This window comes from Aythya fuligula, chromosome 33 (genome assembly GCF_009819795.1).
Source record: "Aythya fuligula isolate bAytFul2 chromosome 33, bAytFul2.pri, whole genome shotgun sequence".
NCBI lineage: Eukaryota > Metazoa > Chordata > Aves > Anseriformes > Anatidae > Aythya > Aythya fuligula.
Genome location: NC_045591.1, coordinates 816584 through 832195, shown reverse-complemented (window position 1 = coordinate 832195; position 15612 = coordinate 816584). Strand labels below are relative to the sequence as shown.

The 15612-nt window shown below is 56.7% G+C and overlaps 2 protein-coding genes across 2 annotated transcripts; both read left to right on the top strand.

Moving 5' to 3' along the window:
• Positions 1-3845: 3845 nt before the first annotated feature.
• On the top strand, positions 3846-8078 carry LOC116500238 (butyrophilin subfamily 3 member A3-like). The gene is made up of 6 exons (XM_032205153.1): positions 3846-3945; positions 4352-4699; positions 5329-5610; positions 5739-5843; positions 6801-6821; positions 7450-8078. Exons 1-6 carry the CDS (start codon positions 3846-3848, stop codon positions 8076-8078), a joined length of 1485 nt encoding a protein of 494 aa, XP_032061044.1.
• A 3278-nt stretch (positions 8079-11356) lies between these two features.
• On the top strand, positions 11357-15199 carry LOC116500237 (butyrophilin subfamily 3 member A2-like). The gene is made up of 6 exons (XM_032205152.1): positions 11357-11456; positions 11864-12211; positions 12695-12976; positions 13105-13209; positions 13535-13639; positions 14571-15199. Exons 1-6 carry the CDS (start codon positions 11357-11359, stop codon positions 15197-15199), a joined length of 1569 nt encoding a protein of 522 aa, XP_032061043.1.
• Positions 15200-15612: the final 413 nt, after the last annotated feature.

Sequence of the window (15612 nt, the reverse complement as noted above, 5' to 3'; positions counted from 1 at the left end):
GTGTGAGACGGCAAACTGAATTGCAGCAGGTGCCTGACACACCAGAGAGATTTCACTATTGGTGCTGCGTGCTGGGCCGTGAAGGGTTCAGAGAGAGGAGGCACTGCTGGTTGGTGGAAGTGGATGGAGAGCGGCTAAAGGATACTTGGTGGGCTGTGGGGGTGGCCAGGGCATCTGTGGAGAGAAAGAAGTGGATCAACAGGAGCCCTAAAGAAGGGATCTGGGCTGTGCAGTATTATGAGGGGCAGCTCGAGTCTCTCACATCTCCTCGCACCTCCTTGTCCCTGTCCCCTGTCCCCACGAGGATCTGGGTCTGTCTGTACTGTACCCAGGGGCAGGTGTCTTTCATCAACGCTGACAATGGGGTCCAGATCTTCACTTTCACAGAAGCCTCTTTCAATGGGGAGAGAATCCACCCCTGGTTCTGCATGGAGACACTGGGAATTCAGCTGTGCCTGAGGGACAGCACCCCCCAGAACCCGTCCACAGCCCTGGGGGACTCCTGCCCTTATCCAGACACTCCTGCATCACCTCTCCTTGGTCCTGCAGGAGCAGCAGAGGAATGAGGGGCAGTGAGGCCAGGGGCTACCCCGTGTTCCTCCCTGCTGCTGGAGGAGGGCCGGGATGCTGCAAGCAGGGACCAGGCCCCTTGCAGCCCGTGGGCTCTGCCCTGCACGTGGCTCCTGTGCTGGGCACAAGCCCTGCTGGCACCCAAGGGTCTCACCCTGCCTCTGAGCCCCAGCGGGCAGCACAGGGGCTGCAGCAGCTCTCCACGCTCCTCTCCCCTCTGCTTGCACTGCTTGCAGACCCCAGGGCAAGGGATGTGGTCACCGTGTGCTTCTGGTCGTTGCAGGCCACCTTTGCCTCCTAGTTTGGGGTTAATCCTTGCTCTGTGCCTGGTGCTGAGCATGAGCAGCCTGTGGGGGCTCTTTGTTCCCTCCTCTGGAGCACATCAAGGCCCAGCAACAGCAGGACTGTGTCAAATAAAGTTTTGTACAGGAAGATGGAGTCTGGCAGTGGCATTTCTTGGTTGCTTTCTGTCCTGAGGCTTTGCTGCCTGGGAAGGCGTCTTGCAGCAGACCTCTCCTTGGTGTTGGTCCTGGGAGTAAGAGCTAGGAGGAACCAAAGCGCCAACTGCCCCTTTGTTCTCCATCTGTTCCCTGGCACCCCCTTGTCCCAGCTGGGTCATTGCCATGCCCTGAGCTAGACAGGGTAATGACCCAGCTGGGACAAGCGGATCCTCAAGAGCTTCCATCCTCCCATCACACAGGCTCAGTGCATAGGCTGTGGCTGCGGGGGTGCATCACTAGCTTTTTGAAGTCCTCCAAGAAGAGGCAGCAGGTTGCATCAACCTTAAAGCTGTCCGTCAGGTCCTTTCAAGCCACCTCCATGTCCCGTATTTCCCTTCCACCACCCAAGTTGTTCCCGTGGCTGTTTTATTTTCCACTGCTCAGGGCAGGGTTCAGCCAGAGATGGGCTTGCAGGAGCCATGGGGCCACCCCAGCTTCACCAACCCTCAGCAATCAGTAACAATCCTGCACTCCCAGAAAACCAGTGCCACTTTTTGCACCTTGTTTAAAAGCAAGCAGGCAAAAAAGCTGACATTCTCGAGCCAAATTCATTGCGGTGTGTTTTAAACATCGCAGCATTAAAATCAGGAGCAGACACAGTGCAGAAACAGGGGAAGGAAATGCGTTTGGAAGACACTGCATCCGATAGAAGCAGGAGATCCAAACAGACTGAACCTCAGTGAGATGGAGCCTCCGTGGCTGCAGGACTTCCTTGGCCTCTTCGAAGGTTTAACTATATGAAGGTGGGAAGCTAAGAATAGGTTTTGAACCCAGCTACACAATGAGGAGACACAGATGCTCTCCTCCAGCTGGTTCTCAATGCCAAGCTGAGTGGTCTCCACACCCAACCATCCATCTTCATGCACGTGGGGTCTCACCATCCCCAAATCCCATCATCCTTCATCCCAATGAGATCCCACCATCCTCACACCCCATCCTCTTTAATCCCAGCAGGGTCCCACCATCACAAAACCCCATTGTCCTCCACTCCAGTGGGGATCCTCCACCACAAACCCCATCCACCTTCACCCCAGTGGGGTCTCTTCATCTCCAAAACCCCATCATCCTCCATTCCACTGGGCTCTCACCAACCCCAAACCTCAAAACCCTCCACCCACTGCTGTCCTACCATCCTCTCAGCCAATTATCCTACATCCCACTGGGCTCCCACCATCCCCAAAGCCATCCCAGGGCCAGGGACTGACTGACCACCACGTTCCCTAAGCGCTACGAGAAGCTGTGCCATGACCACCAGCTGCATGCCTGGTCCTCCTCAATTCACAGATGTAATCTTCAGAGGGTTGTTTGGGAAGAACAGTAAAAGTTAGGCTCCACATGGCTTTTCTGGTGGAGGAGGAGGGCTGAGGGAACAGTGAAGCCCATCCCGCAGTCAGGGCACTGATAGGGTTTCCCTACCAAGTGCTTTTTCCAATGTTGGTTGAATGCCGAGCTTTCAGAGAAGGCTTCCCCGCAGTCAGAGCACGGATAAGGGGGTTGTCCCCAGTGAGTCCTGAGATGGGCTAAGTAGACTGAATTCTTTGCAAGGCTATACTGCACTGGGGACATTTATAGGTCCCCCAGCCTGCCCGCTGGCAGGACAGAGCAAGAAGCTGAAAAGTCCTTGGCTTGGTGTAAGCACTGCTCTGCAACAATTAAAACATCAGCGTGTTATCAGCACTCTTCTCATCCTAAGCCAAAACACAGCATTCTACCAGCTACAAGGAGGAAAATTAACTCTATCCTAATTGAAACCAGGACAGGATTTCATGATGACATCAGACAGTTTTCTTAGTACTCTGGGATGAATCCCATCAGGCCCTATAGTCTCCACCTGTAGGAGCAAATCGCATGCTAAGTCAATATTTGCTGGGAGTTTATCATTCCTGCTCTCACGGTCCTCCAGCTCAGGGCAACTGGGGTCCCAGAGCCCATTGTCAGTGTTGAAGACAAAGGCAAAAAAAGCATTAAACATGCCCCTGTTTGTGAGGAGACCATCCCCATCAAGTAAAGGACCACTGTTTTCTCCGGTTCTACTTTTGCTGTTTAGATATTTTATAAAACTCAGTTTTACTTCCCCCAACAGTTCTGTCAAGCTTCAACTCAAATTGAGCTTTAGCCATATGAATTCACCCTGATAAGGACTAGGGCAGCAGATTCTGAGGCATCGCATAGTTCCTTAACGAACAGCTCATCCATGTCATCATCCTAGCTGCATGCAGAAGCTGTCCCTCTGGTCCTTGGAAGCCATTTCCACACCAAAGTCTCCACCGTGCTGCAGAAGGGCTTTGCTTGCCAGAGGGCAAAAGGTCTGCCCATTTCTGCCTCCACTGGGATGGACAGAGCCGGGAGTGGGGCTGGCTCTTTGTCCCCACCACCCTGGGAAAAGGGTGGCACTGAGATGCTCGGCAGCCAGCTGTGCCTCTTTCCCTGCAGCCTCCGATGGCGCTCTGCCCTGCAGCATCTTGCACCCTTCCCACAAGGGTCAGGGCTCCTCCCAGAGGGTTACTGCAGACAAGAGCTGAGCAGAAGTTGGTGAAGTCACGTGTAGCCTTCTAGTTCCTGCAGCTATGGTGGGTGCTGAGAGGGACAACTATTTTGGTGAGACTGCCTTGGAGAAGAACACCTGGGGCTGCCTTCTGTGTCCCCCAGCCCATGATAAGCGCAGGCTCTGTGCCCTGCCCAAGGTGCTGCTAGCCGTGGCTCCCTGTGCCCAGGCCTGCAGCCCCTCAGTACCTGACTCTTCTACCCCCAGATCCTGCTCCTGCTGCAGCACAGATGGGGCTCCCCTGGGGTTGCGGCCGCCCCAGCCTCACCAGCCATGCCAGCGGCTTCCTGACTTCCCTCGTCACTCTGCACCTTCTCCAACTGGGCTCAGGTAGGATCCTGCGGGGATGCTGGGGGCTCTCCCCCCTGTGCATGCAGATGTGCTGCTGTAGGGCAGGGGAGCGGCTCCAGGGTATGGGGACCAGAGCCCACAGCTCGGTCCCTGCTGGGTTTCACTTTCCCTTTGGTTCTTTCACACAATATGGGCGTTGCCTTGACTGCCATTTTTGGCTCTTCTTCTCCTGCCCGAATGCTGCAGAGAGGGCTCCCACTCCCAGCACACCTCCTTCTCCTGCACGTCCTCCCTCTCCCTCTCCTGTTTCCCTGGTGGTTTCCCATGGGACACAGGGGACACAGCACGCACCAACTCACGCACAGCTCGCCCTTTGTCACTCACTGACCCCGAATTTACGATGGAAAAATCTCACCTCCTCTCTGTGCCCTTCTCCATTGCCCAGCCCAGCTCAGAGTGGTGGGACCAGGCCACTCTGTCACTGCCACCGTGGGGCAGGATGTTTTGCTGCCCTGCCACTTGTCCCCTCAACGCGATGCTCGCAGCTTGGAGGTCAGGTGGATTCGGCGCACGATATCTGAGACAGTGCACCACTACCGCAATGGAGAGGACCTGTACCGGGAGCAGATGGGGGCATATGCCGGGAGGACAGAGCTGGACAGAGATGGTCTCTCTGCTGGAATACTGGACTTGCAAATCTCAGGGCTGAGACCCTCTGATGATGGCCAGTACGTCTGCACTGTGGGAGATGGTCATGCTTATTCTGAAGCCATTGTGGAGCTGGAGGTGTCAGGTTAGTGGCTGGGGTGGTGCTGCCAAGGCAGAGTTTACGTTTCCTATGAATTTTTCAGCTGTTTCACAACATGAGGCATGCCCATGGATGTGGAGGTAATATTTGGGGAGAGAGCTCCCTGGATACTTTTGACAGTTTTCAATGGTGTCTTTGAAGACAAGAATCATAATATTGTGAGGGCACTGGGCACAGGCTGCTGAGCAGCACCTTCAGCTGTGTCAGCAATGGGACCAAACAGCACACAGGGAGAATCGCTGAGTCCTCTGAGCAGCCGGACATCTGCTTTATTTTTGCTTTGTCTGCTGGGGGAGACCTGAGATGTTGTCTGGATACCTCGGGGCTTATTGAACCTGGATAGCTTGGTGCAGAGATGCTGCCTGAAGGTCCTGGAACTCGGCACCTGCGTTTTCTGTGTGATTTGGGGCAACTGGCATTGTGCAGCCCGGCTCTCTGGGTCTGGCACCTACCAGGGTGTTTTTTTGGGCTGAGGGTGTGCACGGAGTGCCCGGTCCCTGAGTCCCTGGGGCCATTAGTGTACTAAGCTGTGTCTGGCATGGGAGCAGATGGGGTCTTTGCCTTGAAACGAATCCCTCCCCAAGTCAAGCCCCAGCCACGCGCTCTTCCCCCAGCCACAGGCGCTGACCCCCACATCTCCCTGGGGGGCTACGAGGACGGAGGAGTCCGGGTGCTGTGTCGATCGGCCGGCTGGTACCCGCTGCCACAGCTGCTGTGGAGGGATGCTCGCGGGCAGCACCTGCCCTCGGTCTCCCAGACACATTCCCAGGACCAGGAGGGGCTCTTTGAAATCGAAGGTGCCGTCATCGTGACCGGGAGCGTGGAGGGGCCCTTGTCCTGTGTGGTCAGGAACAGACGCCTCCAGCAGGAGCGGGAATCTTCCCTGCACATCGCAGGTACAAATGGCACAGCCAGGGTGAGGTGTTCCTGGCCCCTGCACTTGTCCTGAGCCAGGAGAAATCTGGGTCTTGCTCTTCTACCCCAGCCATGTAAACGTTGCCCTTTTCCTTTTGCCTTTTCTCAGCTCCCTTCTTCCACAACGTCCAGCCCTGGATGGTGGCTCTGGCTCTGGTCCTCGTGCTTTTGGCTGTGTCCATTGGCCTCGGTGTTTATCTCTTTCGAAAGCAAGGTAAGCTGGCAGCGCAGGGATGGAGCGGAGGGAGGTGTTCTGCAGGGACCCCGCTGGGTGTGGAGCGAGGCTGAGCCCTGGCCCAGGGAGGTGCATAGGAGGAGGAAGGGAATGTTCTCCTGGGGATGCCAAAGGTCTTAGGATCGTCTTGGGTGGGAGGCCAGGGAGCATGGCTGCAGCGTGGGGCTGGTGGCAAGGCGCAGCCCCCCTCCACATGTTCCCACCCAGCAACCAAGATGCTCTGCTCACCACCTCTTCCTCCGCCTTTGCTTTTCAGCAGCACAGAGCCGAGAGCTGGGTGAGTCCTTGCAGTCCCTGCCCCCAGTCCCTGGGAACTGGTGGTGTCCCTGCGGGAGGGCCTGGTCTGGGTGGGCTCTGGGGGCTTGTGTGCTGGTGGCTCGGGAGTGCTGGAGGAGCAGCTGGAGCCTGGGGTGGGAGTGGGGAGTGCTGGGGCTGGGGCTGCCCTGGGCATGGGACAGGGCTGGGATGGCTGAAAGGAACGGGGATCAAGGTGGGGACAGGGAGCGAGCTGCGGGACTGCCCCGCTCTGCACTGACACTTCTGGGACAGAGACATCCTCCACCCACCCCCATTCACTTCCCCTTGTGTTTTGGTGGCACGGTGCCGAGAGCTGCACAAGTGTCTGTCCTTAATGCTACAAGTCTTGCAAAAAGCTGGGCCTAGGTGCTTCTTAGTCTGGTCACTACAAGTCTGGGAGTAAGGTGGTCTGTGCACATGCATGAGAGCAAAAAAATTGGGGGTCTAGCCGTCTAGCCATGGAAGCAGGAATGGGGTGAAACTCTCTCCACTCTGACCATTCATTCCTTTTGCTTTTCTATATCAGGCAAAAAGGATGCAAAGCTGGGGAAGTCTCCTTCCCCAAGGAGAATTCATTTGGTGTCTTCCCATGCGCATACTCCCCTCTGACCGTACATTGCTTTTCTCTTTCTTTTCCAGTGCAACAAGCTGTAGAGATAGGTGAGTGTCCATCCATGAACTGAAAGAATTTGTGGTATAGACATGGGATGAGAAGTATTTCCCTCTGATCATGTATTCCTTATGCTTTTCCAGAAGAAAAAGCTGAAAGACTGGGTGAGTCTCTCTTTCCCTGCCCTCTACCCCCAGGACTGAAGGAACTGGGGGTCATTCCTTTGTAGCAGCCACTTGATAAGAACCCGATTCCTCTCATCAAGGCATTGCTCTTATTTTCCTTTTCAGAGGAACAAGCTGCAGAGCTGGGTGAGTGTCCCCGTCCTTGAGCCCCAGGGCAACACCAAGGCGATGTGCAGGGGAGGGTGGGCAGCTGGGACAGAGCAGCCCAGGGCTGACCCCTCACCCTGCCCACACCCACTGGGCACCAGCCATGGCTGTGACCAGCTCTCCCCTCTCCTTGCAGCATGGAGAAGGTCTCTGCTGCGTCATAATAGAGGTAGGTGTGCACTGGGTTGCCCTCTGAGGTGCTCCTCCTGCCCTTGCTGGGGCATGTTCAGGAGCCAAGAGGTGCCCCATCTCCTGCCCTGTGGGGCAGCTCCTGTCCCCGAGCTGGGGAAAGCCTGCCCAGGGCTGAGCTCTGCCCCTGATGGCCTGGCTCCTTCTGTCCCTGCAGTGAAGGTGACCCTGGATCCAGACACGGCTCATCCCCATCTTGTTGTGTCTCTGGACAAGAGCAGTGTAAGACGGGAAAGTGAAGGGCAGCAGGTGCCTGACACACCACAGAGATTTAACTATTGGTGCTGCGTTCTGGGCCATGAGGAGTTCAGAGAGGGAAGGCACTGCTGGTTGGTGGAGGTGGAGGGAGAGCGGCTAAAGGATTCAGGATGGGCTGTGGGGGTGGCCAGGGCATCTGTGGAGAAGAAGAAATGGATCAACATAAGACCTGAAGAAGGGATCTGGGCTGTGCAGTACTATAAGGGAAAGCTGGAGTCTCTCACATCTCCTCGCACCTCCTTGTCCCTCTCCCCTGTCCCCACGAGGATCTGGGTCTGTCTGAACTGTACCCAGCAGCAGGTGTCTTTCATCAACGCTGACAATGGGGTCCAGATCTTCACTTTCACAGAAACCTCGTTCAATGGGGAGAGCATCCGCCCCTGGTTCCTGTTGTGGACATGGGGAGTTCAGCTGTGCCTGAGGGACAGCACCCCCCAGACCCTGTCCACAGCCCTGGGGGACTCCTGCCCTTCTCCAGACACTCCTGCATCACCTCTCCTTCATCCTGCAGGAGCAGCACAGGAATGAGGGGCAGTGGGGCCAGGGGCTGCCCAGTGTTCCTCCCTGCTACTGGAGGAGGGCTGGGATGCTGCAAGCAGGGGCCAGGCCCCTTGCAGCCCCTGGGCTCTGCCCTGCACGTGGCTCCTGTGCTGGGGCACAAGCCCTGCTGGCACCCACGGGTCTCACCCTGCCTCTGATGCCCAGCGGGCAGCACAGGAGCTGCAGCAGCTCTCCACGCTCCTCTCCCCTCTGCTTGCACTGCTTGCAGACCCCAGGGCAAGGGATGTGGTCACTGTGTGCTGCCAGCCGTTGCAGGCCACCTTTGCCTCCTAGTTCGGGGTTGATCCTTGCTCTGTGCCTGGTGCTGAGCACGAGCAGCCTGTGGGGGCTCTTTGTTCCCTCCTCTGGAGCACATCAAGGCCCAGCAACAGCAGGACTGTGTCAAATAAAGTTTTGTACAGGAAGATGGAGTCTGGCAGTGGCATTTCCTGGGTGCTTTGTGTCCTGAGGCTTTGCTGCCTGGGAAGGCGTCTTGCAGCAGACCTCTCCTTGGTGTTGGTCCTGGGAGTAAGAGCCAGGAGGAACCAAAGCGCCAACTGCCCCTTTGTTCTCCATCTGTTCCCTGGCACCCCCTTGTCCCAGCTGGGTCATTGCCATGCCCTGAGCTAGACAGGGTAATGACCCAGCTGGGACAAGCGGATCCCCAAGAGCTTCCATCCTCCCATCACACAGGCTCAGTTGAGGCTCTGCCTGCAGGGGGGGCCTCACCAGCTTTTTGAAGTCCTCCAAGAAGAGGCAGCAGGTGGCGTCAACCTTAAAGCTGTCCGTCAGGTCCTTTCAAGCCACCTCCATGTCCCGTATTTCCCTTCCACCACCCAAGTTGTTCCCGTGGCTGTTTTATTTTCCACTGCTCAGGGCAGGGTTCAGCCAGAGATGGGCTTGCAGGAGCCATGGGGCCACCCCAGCTTCACCAACCCTCAGCAATAAGTAACAATCCTGCACTCCCAGAAAACCAGTGCCACTTTTTGCACCTTGTTTAAAAGCAAGCAGGGAAACAAGCTGACATTCTCGAGCCAAATTCATTGCGGTGTGTTTTAAACATCGCAGCATTAAAATCAGGAGCAGACACAGTGCAGAAACAGGGGAAGGAAATGCGTTTGGAAGACACTGCATCCGATAGAAGCAGGTGATCCGAACAGACCGAGCCTCAGTGAGATGGAGCCTCCGTGGCTGCAGGACTCCATTGGCCTCTTCGAAGGATTAACTATATGAAGGTGGGAAGCTAAGAATAGGTTTTGAACCCAGCTACACATTGAGGAGACACAGATGCTCTCCTCCAGCTGATTCTCAATGCCAAGCTGAGCGGTCTCCATACCAAACCATCCATCTTCATGCACGTGGGGTCTCACCATCCCCAAATCCCATCATCCTTCATCCCATTGAGATCCCACCATCCTCACACCCCATCCTCTTTAATCCCAGCAGGGTCCCACCATCACAAAACCCCATTGTCCTCCACTCCAGTGGGGATCCACCACCACAAACCCCATCCACCTTTATCCTAGTGGGGTCTTATCATCTCCAAAACCCCATCATCCTCCATTCCACTGGGCTCTCACCAACCCCAAACCTCAAAACCCTCCACCCACTGCTGTCCTACCATCCTCTCACACAATTATCCTACATCCCACTGGGCTCCCACCATCCCCAAAGCCATCCCAGGGCCAGGGACTGACTGACCACCACGTTCCCTAAGCGCTACGAGAAGCTGTGCCATGACCACCAGCTGCATGCCTGGTCCTCCTCAATTCACAGATGTAATCTTCAGAGGGTTGTTTGGGAAGAACAGTAAAAGTTAGGCTCCACGTGGCTTTTCTGGTGGAGGAGGAGGGCTGAGGGAACAGTGAAGCCCATCCTGCAGTCAGGGCACTGATAGGGTTTCCCTACCAAGTGCTTTTTCCCATGTGGGTTGAACGCCGAGCTTTCAGAGAAGGCTTCCCCACAGTCAGAGCACGGATAAGGGGTTGTCCCCAGTGAGTCCTGAGATGGGCTAAGTAGACTGAATTCTTTGCAAGGCTATACTGCACTGGGGACATTTATAGGTCCCCCAGCCTGCCCACTGGCAGGACAGAGCAAGAAGCTGAAACGTCCTTGGCTTGGTGTAAGCACTGCTCTGCAACAATTGAAACATCAGCGTGTTATCAGCACTCTTCTCATCCTAAGCCAAAACATAGCATTCTACCAGCTACAAGGAGGAAAATTAACTCTATCCTAATTGAAACCAGGACAGGATTTCATGATGACATCAGACAGTTTTCTTAGTACTCTGGGATGAATCCCATCAGGCCCTATAGTCTCCACCTGTAGGAGCAAATCGCATACTAAGTCAATATTTGCTGGGAGTTTATCATTCCTGCTCTCACGGTCCTCCAGCTCAGGGCAACTGGGGTCCCAGAGCCCATTGTCAGTGTTGAAGACAAAGGCAAAAAAAGCATTAAACATGCCCCTGTTTGTGAGGAGACCATCCCCGTCAAGTAAAGGACCACTGTTTTCTCCGGTTCTACTTTTGCTGTTTAGATATTTTATAAAACTCAGTTTTACTTCCCCCAACAGTTCTGTCAAGCTTCAACTCAAATTGAGCTTTAGCCATATGAATTCACCCTGATAAGGACTAGGGCAGCAGATTCTGAGGCATCGCATAGTTCCTTAACGAACAGCTCATCCATGTCATCATCCTAGCTGCATGCAGAAGCTGTCCCTCTGGTCCTTGGAAACCATTTCCACACCAAAGTCTCCACCGTGCTGCAGAAGGGCTTTGCTTGCCAGAGGGCAAAAGGTCTGCTCATTTCTGCCTCCACTGGGATGGACAGAGCCGGGAGTGGGGCTGGCTCTTTGTCCCCACCACCCTGGGAAAAGGGTGGCACTGAGATGCTCGGCAGCCAGCTGTGCCTCTTTCCCTGCAGCCTCCGATGGCGCTCTGCCCTGCAGCATCTTGCACCCTTCCCACAAGGGTCAGGGCTCCTCCCAGAGGGTTACTGCAGACAAGAACTGAGCAGAAGTTGGTGAAGTCACGTGTAGCCTTCTAGTTCCTGCAGCTATGGTGGGTGCTGAGAGGGACGACTATTTTGGTGAGACTGCCTTGGAGAAGAACACCTGGGGCTGCCTTCTGTGTCCCCCAGCCCATGATAAGCGCAGGCTCTGCACCCTGCCCAAGGTGCTGCTGGCCGTGGCTCCCTGTGCCCAGGCCTGCAGCCCCTCAGTACCTGACTCTTCTACCCCCAGATCCTGCTCCTGCTGCAGCACAGATGGGGCTCCCCTGGGGTTGCGGCCGCCCCAGCCTCACCAGCCATGCCAGCGGCTTCCTGACTTCCCTCGTCACTCTGCACCTTCTCCAGCTGGGCTCAGGTAGGATCCTGCGGGGATGCTGGGGGCTCTCCCCCCTGTGCCTGAGAGATGTGCTGCTGTAGGGCAGGGGAGCGGCTCCAGGGTATGGGGACCAGAGCCCACAGCTCGGTCCCTGCTGGGTTTCACTTTCCCTTTGGTTCTTTCGCACAATATGGGCGCTGCCTTGACTGCCATTTTTGGCTCTTCTTCTCCTGCCCGAATGCTGCAGAGGGGGCTCCCACTCCCAGCACACCTCCTTCTCCTGCACGTCCTCCCTCTCCCTCTCCTCTTTCCTGGGTGGTTTCCCATGGGACACAGGGGATGCAGCACGCACCAACTCACACACAGCTCGCCCTTTGACACTCACTGACCCTAAATTTACAATGGCAAAATCTCACCGCCTCTCTGTGCCCTTCTCCATTGCCCAGCCCAGCTCAGAGTGGTGGGACCAGGCCACTCTGTCACTGCCACCGTGGGGCAGGATGTCTTGCTGCCCTGCCACTTGTCCCCTCAACGCAGTGCTCGCACCCTGGAGATCAGGTGGATCCGGGACCATATCTCTGAGACAGTGCACCACTACCGCAATGGAGAGGACCTGTACGGGGAACAGATGGGGGCATATGCCAGGAGGACAGAGTTGGCCAGAGATGGTCTCTCTGCTGGAATACTGGGCTTGCGAATCATGGGGCTGAGACCCTCTGATGATGGCCTGTACGTCTGCACTGTGGGAGATGCTGATGCTTATGCCGAAGCAATTGTGGATCTGGAGGTGTCAGGTTAGTGGCTGGGTTGAGGCATTCAAGGGATGGTGCAGGTGTCCCTGGGTTTGTGTGTCCCACCGAGGACCCGATTCCATCCTCATGGCCATCTACGCGGCCTTTCGAACAGTAGAGTGTGATGAGGCTTCTCCTCTGTCAGTGAGCACTTGTCCACCAAGAAGTACACCTGTGCCCTTGCAGGTTTTTTATTGAGAGAGAGCTGCATGAATGCAATGATTTAATTCAGTCTCAGGGACCCTATTTGAACTCCATCCCCTTGCGGTTGTGTGGGCAGAGGGCACAGGTTGCTGAGCAGGTCCTTCAGCTGTGCCAACAATAGGTGTGGGTTAGGGGTGAGAGTGGCTCTGTGGAGTGCCCAGTCCCTGAGCCCCTGGGGACATGGCTGCTCTGTGCTGTGTCTGGCATGGGAGCAGATGGGGTCTTTGCCTTGGAACTCAATCCCTCCCCGAGTTAAGCGCCAGCCACACACTCTTCCCCCAGCCACAGGCGCTGACCCCCACCTCTCCCTGGGGGGCTACGAGGACGGAGGCGTCCGGGTGCTGTGTCGATCGGCCGGCTGGTACCCGCTGCCGCAGCTGCTGTGGAGGGATGCTCGTGGGCAGCACCTGCCCTCGGTCTCCCAGACACATTCCCAGGACCAGGAGGGGTTCTTTGAAATCGAAGGCGCCGTCATTGTGACCGGGAGCGTGGAGGGGCCCTTGTCCTGTGTGGTCAGGAGCAGCCGCCTCCAGCAGGAGCGGGAATCGTCCCTGCACATCGCAGGTACAAATGGCACAGCCAGGGTGAGGTGTTCCTGGCCCCTGCACTTCTCCTAAGCTGAGAGAAATCTGGGTCTTGCTCTTCTACCCCAGCCATGTAAATACAGCCCTTTTCCTTTTGCCTTTTCTCAGCTCCCTTCTTCCACAACGCCCAGCCCTGGATGGTGGCTCTGGCTCTGGTCCTCGTGCTTTTGGCTGTGTCCATTGGCCTCGGTGTTTATCTCTTTCGAAAGCAAGGTAAGCTGGCAGCGCAGGGATGGAGCGGAGGGAGGTGTTCTGCAGGGACCCGTGTGGGTCTGGAGCGGGGCTGAGCCCTGGCCCAGGGAGGTGCGTAGGAGGAGGAAGGGAATGTTCTCCTGGGGATGCCAAAGGCCTTAGGATCGTCTTGGGCCTCTGCCTTGGGCAACGAAGGCAGGGGAGAAGGCAAGGGGCCTTGGGTGGGAGGCCAGGGAGCATGGCTGCAGCATGGGGCTGGTGGCAAGGCGCAGCCCCCCTCCACATGTTCCCACCCAGCAACCAAGCTGCTCTGCTCACCACCTCTTCCTCCGCCTTTGCTTTTCAGCGGCACAGAGCCGAGAGCTGGGAGAGTCCTTGCAGTCCCTGCCCCCAGTCCCTGGGGAACTGGTGGTGTCTGTGCGGGAGGGCCTGGTCTGGGTGGGCTCTGGGGGCTTGTGTGCTGGTGGCTCGGGGGTGCTGGAGGAGCAGCTGGAGCCTGGGGTGGGAGTGGGGAGTGCTGGGGCTGGGGCTGCCCTGGGCACGGGACACGGCCGGGATGGCTGAAAGGAACGGGGATCAAGGTGGGGATGGGGAGCGAGATGCGGGTCTGCCCCGCTCTGCACTGACACTTCTGGGACAGGGACGTTGTCCACCCATCCCCATTCACTTCCCCTTGTGTTTTGGTGGCACAGTGCAGAGAGCTGCACGAGTGTCTGTCCTTACTGCTACAACTCTTGCAAAATGCTGGGCCTCGGTCCTTGTTAGTCTGGTCCCTCTCAGTCTGAGAGCAAGACTGTCTGTGCCCCCTCACAAGGGCAAAGAAATTTGTGGTCTAGCCATAGAATTAGCCAAGAAATTTGAAGCACTCTTCCCTGAACATGCATTGCCTTTGCTTTCCTTTTCCAGTGAGAAAAGATGCAAAGATTGGTAAGATTCCCTTCATAACCTTTTCTTCATAAACTTGGCATCTTTCCATGGCAGCAGCCATGGGCTGAGCAGCTTCCCTCTCTCATGCCTTGCTTTTGTCTTCCTTTTCCAGTGGAACAAGCTGCAGAGCTGGGTGAGTGTCACAGAGCTTGGCCTGCATGACATCTGAGGGCTGGCCCCTCACCCTGCCCACACTCACTGGGCACCAGCCATGGGCTGTGACCAGCTCTCCCCTCTCCTTCCAGCATGGAGAAGGTTTCTGCTGCCTCACAATACAGGTAGGTGTGCACTGGGTTGCCCTCTGCAGTGCTTCTCCTGCCCTTGCTGGGGCATGTTGAGGAGCCAAGAGGTGCCCCATCTCCTGCCCCGTGGGGCAGCTCCTGTCCCCAAGCTGGGGAAAGCCTGCCCAGGGCTGATCTCTGCCCCTGATGGCCTGGCTCCTTCTGTCCTTGCAGTGAAGGTGACCCTGGATCCACACACGGCTCATCCCATGCTTGTTGTGTCTCAGGACAACAGCAGTGTGAGATGGGAAAGTGTATGGCAGCAGGTGCCTGACAAACCAGAGAGATTTAACTATTTGTGCAGCGTGCTGGGCCGTGAGATGTTCAGAGAGGGGAGGCACTGCTGGTTGGTGGAGGTGGAGGGAGAGCGGCTGAAGTATTCAGGGTGGGCTGTGGGGGTGGCCAGGGAATCTATAGAGAGGAAGAAGTGTATCAACATGAGCCCTGAAGGAGGGATCTGGGCTCTGGAGTACTGTTATGGACATCTCAAGTCTCTCACATCTCCTTCCACTCCCTTGTCCCTCTCCCCTGTCCCCACGAGGATCTGGGTCTGTCTGGACTGTACCCAGCAGCAGGTGTCTTTTATCAATGCTGACAATGGGGTCGAGATCTTCACTTTCACAGCAGCCTCCTTCAATGGGGAGAGCATCCGCCCCTGGTTCCTGTTGTGGACATGGGGAATTCAGCTGTGCCTGAGGGACAGCACCCCCAAGACCCTGTCCCCAGCCCTGGGGGACTCCTGCCCTTCTTCAGACACTCCTCAAACACCTCTCCTTCATCCTGCAGGAGCAGCACAGAAATGAGGGGCAGTGGGGCCAGGGGCTGCCCTGTGTTCCTCCCTGCTGCTGGAGGAGGGCTGGGATGCTGCAAGCAGGGGTCAGGCCCCTTGCAGCCCCTGGGCTCTGCCCTGCACGTGGCTCCTGTGCTGGGGCACAAGCCCTGCTGGCACCCACGGGTCTCACCCTGCCTCTCAGCCCCAGCGGGCAGCACAGGGGCTGCAGCAGCTCTCCACGCTCCTCTCCCCTCTGCTTGCACTGCTTGCAGACCCCAGGGCAAGGGATGTGGTCACCGTGTGCTGCTGGCCACTGCAGGCCACCTTTGCCTCCTAGTTCGGGGTTGATCCTTGCTCCGTGCCTGGTGCTGAGCATGAGCAGCCTGTGGGGGCTCTTTGTTCCCTCCTCTGGAGTAGATGTATCCAAGGCCCAGCGGCAGCAGG

Bases quoted from the DNA above. Each gene is read 5' to 3' on its own strand.
- LOC116500238 (XM_032205153.1), top strand. From the start codon at position 3,846: ATGGGGCTCCCCTGGGGTTGCGGCCGCCCCAGCCTCACCAGCCATGCC. The intron at 4,700-5,328 runs GTTAGTGGCTGG...CTCTTCCCCCAG, and splicing joins TGTGGAGCTGGAGGTGTCAG to CCACAGGCGCTGACCCCCAC. The intron at 5,611-5,738 runs GTACAAATGGCA...GCCTTTTCTCAG, and splicing joins ATCTTCCCTGCACATCGCAG to CTCCCTTCTTCCACAACGTC.
- LOC116500237 (XM_032205152.1), top strand. From the start codon at position 11,357: ATGGGGCTCCCCTGGGGTTGCGGCCGCCCCAGCCTCACCAGCCATGCC. The intron at 12,212-12,694 runs GTTAGTGGCTGG...CTCTTCCCCCAG, and splicing joins TGTGGATCTGGAGGTGTCAG to CCACAGGCGCTGACCCCCAC. The intron at 12,977-13,104 runs GTACAAATGGCA...GCCTTTTCTCAG, and splicing joins ATCGTCCCTGCACATCGCAG to CTCCCTTCTTCCACAACGCC.